This window comes from Oncorhynchus clarkii, chromosome 20 (assembly GCF_045791955.1).
Source record: "Oncorhynchus clarkii lewisi isolate Uvic-CL-2024 chromosome 20, UVic_Ocla_1.0, whole genome shotgun sequence".
Lineage (NCBI taxonomy): Eukaryota > Metazoa > Chordata > Actinopteri > Salmoniformes > Salmonidae > Oncorhynchus > Oncorhynchus clarkii.
The window spans coordinates 2,870,131-2,876,249 of NC_092166.1; the positions used below are offsets into that span (position 1 = coordinate 2,870,131).

The window sequence follows — 6,119 nt, forward strand, 5'->3', positions numbered from 1 at the left end:
TCCATCAGACAGCGCAGGAACTCCTGAGATTCCTGAAGCAGACATAGATCATATATAGTTAGTATATACTGTCCTACACACACACACACACTGGACAAAACATTAGGAACACCTGAGAGTCCTGAAGTAGACATAGATCATATTCAGTTAGTATATACTGTCCTACACATAAACACTGGACAAAACATTAGGAACACCTGCTCTTTCTTTCCACGACATGACTGACCAGGTGAAAGGTATGATCCCTTATTAATGTCACCTGTTAAATCCACTTCAATCAGTGTAGATGAAGGGGAGGAGACAGGTTAAAGAATGATCCATTAAGGTTAAAGAAGGATTTTTTAAACCTTGAGACATGGATTGTATGTATGTGTGCCATTCAGAAGGTGAACGGGCAAGACAAAAGATTGAAGTGCCTTTGAACAGGGAAATGGTAGTAGGTGACAGGCGAACCAGTTTGATCGTGTCAAGAATTGTAACACTGCTGGGTTTTTCCACACTCAAGAGCAACAGACAGGCTATAGTTAGTCAACTGACAGTCCAGTACAACACTGGTGCCCAAAGACCCATAAAATACTGTACAACTCGATGAAGCTTGCCACGAATGGGAGCCGACGACCTTTAAGAGACCGACTTCTCTCAGCAAATAACAAGACAATGTGGTTGCAGTGGGCTTGAGAAGGAAAACACTGGACTCTCGAGAAATGGAAATACATTGCCTGGTCTAATAAAATCCTGGTTCCTGCTGTTTCACGCGGACGGGAGGACTAGGGTAGGGAGAAAACCACGAGCACCTGCATCCATAATGTCAACATTACAGGCTGGTGGTGGGATGGTGTGGGGTGTGTTTTCATGGTACACATTGGGCCCCTTGATAAAAGTGGAGCTACGTTTGAATGCCACAGGATATCTGAACATCGTAGCCAATCAGGTCCTTCCTTTCATGGTAGCAGTGTATCCATCTGCAAGTATATATTTTTTTAAACAGTAAAATGCCCGATGCCACAAAGCTGCGATTGTCCAGGAATGGTCCCATGAACATAACAGTGGATTCAGCTTGCTGCAGTCTCCTGCCCAAATGAGCATCTGAGCATCAGTGCAGATATTATAGAGGTTTAGAGGAAATGTATAATGATAGTTATATAGGTATGATATAATGATATAGTTATAATGATATGGTTATAATGATAGTTATAATGATATGGTTATAATGATATGGTTATATAGTTATGATATAGTTATGTTATAATGATATGGTTATAATGATATGGTTATAATGATATGGTTATAATGATATGGTTATATAGTTATGATATAGTTATGTTATAATGATATAGTTATGTTATAATGATATAGTTATGTTATAATGATATAGTTATGTTATAATGATATAGTTATGTTATGATAGTTATAATAATATAATGATATAGTTATAATGATATAGTTATATAGTTATGATATAGTTATAATGATATAGTTATAATGATATAGTTATAATGAAATAGTTATATAGTTATGATATAGTTATATTGTCATAATGATATAGTTATGTTATGATAGTTATAATAATATAATGATATAGTTAATGATATAGTTATAATGATATAGTTATAATAATATAATGATATAGTTAATGATATAGTTATAATGATATAGTTATAATGATATAATGATATAGTTATAATGATATAGTTATAATGATATAGTTATAATGATATAGTTATAATAATATAATGATATAGTTATAATGATATAGTTATAATGATAGTTATATAGTTATAATGATATAGTTATAATGATATAGTTATAATGATATAGTTATAATGATAGTTATATAGTTATAATGATATAGTTATAATGATATAGTTATAATGATATAGTTATAATGATATAGTTATAATAATATAGTTATAATAATATAATGATATAGTTATAATGATATAGTTATAATGATATAGTTATAATGATATAATGGTATAGTTATAATGATAGTTATATAGTTATAATGATATAGTTATAATGAAATAGTTAATGGTATAGTTATAATGATAGTTATAATGATATAGTTATAATGATATAGTTATAATGATAGTTATATAGTTATAATGATATAGTTATAATGATATAGTTATAATGATATAGTTATAATAATATAGTTATAATAATATAATGATATAGTTATAATGATATAGTTATAATGATATAGTTATAATGATATAGTTATAATGATATAATGGTATAGTTATAATGATAGTTATATAGTTATAATGATATAGTTATAATGAAATAGTTAATGGTATAGTTATAATGATAGTTTGCAGACCAGCGTGAGAAATGAATATTCCCTGACTAAAACTGCAGAACAAACAGTGAACTGACACTGTATCGACCACAGAATGGTGTCAACCTTAAGAGAAACGGATGGTGGGCTGAGGAAAGACAGAGACATGACCTTTACTGGTTCAGTAACAGCCCTAGAGAAGAAGAACAAGAGGAGCCCATCTGTCTGCCTGGGAATGACCTTTACTGGTTCAGTAACAGCCCTAGAGAAGAAGAACAAGAGGAGCCCATCTGTCTGCCTGGGAATGACCTTTACTGGTTCAGTAACAGCCCTAGAGAAGAAGAACAAGAGGAGCCCATCTGTCTGCCTGGGAATGACCTTTACTGGTTCAGTAACAGCCCTAGAGAAGAACAGAATAGTATATTTCATACAAACACCCGTTTTACCGTATTATAAATGATATTATCACAATGAGAAGACAACCTACCTGTTGTGAGTATCCTCTGAACATGGGGTTAACAGCCTTGATCCCCTGGAACAGACTGGTAGGGACGACATAGGATGGTCTGGAACACCACAGAAGAAAAGGTTAGGACTGTGTGAAACACCACAGAAGAAAAGGTTAGGACTGTATGAAACACCACAGAAGAAAAGGTTAGGACTGTATGAAACACCACAGAAGAAAAGGTTAGGACTGTGTGAAACACCACAGAAGAAAAGGTTAGGACTGTGTGAAACACCACAGAAGAAGAGGTTAGGACTGTATGAAACACCACAGAAGAAGAGGTTAGGACTGTGTGAAACACCACAGAAGAAGAGGTTAGGACTGTGTGAAACACCACAGAAGAAGAGGTTAGGACAGTGTGAAACACCACAGAAGAAGAGGTTAGGACTGTGTGAAACACCACAGAAGAAGAGGTTAGGACTGTGTGAAACACCACAGAAGAAGAATAGCATACATTTGCTTTTCTTATGAACCTTGATTTAACCAGGAGAACCCACTGAGACCAGGGTATCATTTCCAATGGTGCCCTGACAACAACCGTTCAAGCAATGTGAGAAACTATTTTGTATTTCTATTTATTAAGTATGCCAATTAGTTCCTGTCGAGGCAGCAGCTACTCTTCCTGGGGTTTATTATGGATCCCCATTAGTTCCTGCAAGGCAGCAGCTACTCTTCCTGGGGTTTATTATGGATCCCCATTAGTTCCTGTCAAGGCAGCAGCTACTCTTCCTGAGGTTTATTATGGATCCCCATTAGTTCCTGTCAAGGCAGCAGCTACTCTTCCTGGGGTTTATTATGGATCCCCATTAGTTCCTGCCAAGGCAGCAGCTACTCTTCCTGGGGTTTATTATGGATCCCCATTGGTTCCTGCCAAGGCAGTAGAACTACAACACAACATACATATGTGCATATGTTATCTTGTGTGTGTGTGTGTGTGTGTGTGTGTGTTCACAGTCCCCCGCTTTTCCATAAGGTGTGTTTGTATCTGTTTTTTAAATCTGATTCTACTGCTTACATCAGTTACCTGATGTGGAATAGAGTTCCATGTAGTCATGGCTCCATGTAGTACTGTGGAATAGGGTTCCATGTAGTCATGGCTCTATGTAGTACTGTGGAATAGAGTTCCATGTAGTCATGGCTCTATGTAGTACTGTGGAATAGAGTTCCATGTAGTCATGGCTCCATGTAGTACTGTGGAATAGAGTTCCATGTAGTCATGGCTCTATGTAGTACTGTGGAATAGAGTTCCATGTAGTCATGGCTCTATGTAGTACTGTGGAATAGAGTTCCATGTAGTCATGGCTCTATGTAGTACTGTGGAATAGAGTTCCATGTAGTCATGGCTCTATGTAGTACTGTGGAATAGAGTTCCATGTAGTCATGGCTCTATGTAGTACTGTGGAATAGAGTTCCATGTAGTCATGGCTCTATGTAGTAGTGTGCACCTCCCATAGTCTATTCTGGACTTGGGGACTGTGAAGAGACCTCTGGTAGCATGTCTTGTGGGGTATGTTGGGTGTCTGAGCTGTGTGTTAGTAGTTTAATTAAACAGACCTCTGGGGACATGTCTTGTGGGGTATGCATGGGTGTCTGAGCTGTGTGCTAGTAGTTTAAACAGACAGCTCGGTGCATTCAACATGTCAATACCTCTCACAAATACAAGTAGTGATGAAGTCACCATCTCCTCTACTTTGAGCCATGAGAGATATACCTGTAGGTCATTCCAGGATTGCCCTCATTTCTGAGGCCGCAGACCCTAACATGTTATAAACTGGCAGGGTAAAACAGCACCCTAGCAAGTAGATACGTGTGTGGACTAAACTGAGAGAATGAGATGTGTACCTGTTCTTGTGCCAGAGGTCTGACACCAGTTTCTGGTAGCTCTTACTCAGAGCAGGCTTCTTGTCTGTCCTCACCAGACCTCCACACTCCACAAAGAACTGGGTAAGAGGAGGACTGGAGAGAGAGAGAGAGAGAGAGAGAGAGAGAGAGAGAGAAAGAGAGAGGAGAGAAAACGAGTGAGAGACTGAGAAAGAGCTAGATTGTCCTCGCACCACATTCTGTAATATATTATATTCAACAGACACCTCTTATGTGTCTTATCCTGTTCATGATCAATGTAACACTGAGAAAGGGTTCTAGCAATGTAACACTGAGAAAAGGGTTCTAGCAATGTAACACTGAGAAAGGGTTCTAGCAATGTAACACTGAGAAATGGATCTAGCAATGTAACACTGAGAAAGGGATCTAGGAAAGTAACACTGAGAAAGGGATCTAGCAATGTAACACTGAGAAAAGGATCTAGCAATGTAACATTGAGAAAGGGATCTAGCAATGTAACACTGAGAAATGTCCTTGTTTTTGAAAGAAAAGCAAATTTTTTTGTCCATTAAAATAACATCAAATTGATCAGAAATACAGTGTAGACATTGTTAATGTTGTAAATGACTATTGTAGCTGGAAACGGCTGACTTTTTATGGAATATCTACAAAGGCAGTACAGAGGCCCATTATCAGCAACCATCACTCCTGTGTTCCAATGGCACGTTGTGTTAGCTAATCCAAGTTTATCATTTTAAAAGGCTAATTGATCATTAGAAAACCCTTTTGCAATTATCTTAGCATAGCTGAAAAATGTTGTGCTAATTAAAAAAGCAATAAAACTGGCCTTCTTTAGACTAGTTGAGTATCTGGAGAATCAGCATTTGTGGGTTCTATTACAGGCTCAAAATGGCCAGAAACAAGTAACTTTCTTCTGAAACTCGTCAGTCTATTCTTGTTCTGAGAAATTAAGGCTATTCCATGTGAGAAATTGCCAAGAAACTGAAGATCTCGTACATCGCTGTGTACTACTCCCTTCACAGAACAGAGCAAACTGGCTCTAACCAGAATAGAAAGAGGAGTGGGAGGCCCCGGTGCACAACTGAGCAAGAGGACAAGTACATTGTGTGTCTAGTTTGAGAAACAGACGCCTCACAAGTCATCAACTGGAAGCTTCATTAAATAGTACCCGCAAAACCCCAGTCTCAACGTCAACAGTGAAGAGGCGACTCCGAGAGAGTTCCTCTGTCCAAGGTCTGTGGTCTTTTGTCCATCTTAATCTTTTATTGGCCAGTCTGAGATTTGGCAGAGTTGCAAAGAAAAAGCCACAACACTAAATAAAACATATAACAGCCAATAGATTTGATGCCATTACGGCCATCATTGAAAGTAACTAAATAGTTTACAGAAAACAGTTTATTCTGTTATTGCTGGGATTTGTTAAGTAACTGCCTTCTGTTTGGTTGGGATTCATGAAGTACTTAGTCTCTGTTTGGGTTGGGATTTATGAAG

General features: G+C 37.4%; 1 protein-coding gene across 1 annotated transcript in view; it reads right to left on the reverse strand.

Moving 5' to 3' along the window:
* LOC139377210 (ubiquitin carboxyl-terminal hydrolase 33-like) overlaps positions 1-6,119 on the reverse strand; it is a 76,872-nt gene that overhangs the window by 52,299 nt on the left and 18,454 nt on the right. Inside the window, exons 8-10 of the mRNA XM_071120210.1 lie at positions 4,629-4,742; positions 2,769-2,847; positions 1-32 (exon numbers count right to left, since the gene is read on the reverse strand). The exon at positions 1-32 is cut by the window's left edge and continues 437 nt beyond it. Coding sequence (XP_070976311.1) covers positions 1-32; positions 2,769-2,847; positions 4,629-4,742 — 225 coding nt within the window. The remainder of the gene's footprint in view (positions 33-2,768; positions 2,848-4,628; positions 4,743-6,119) is intronic.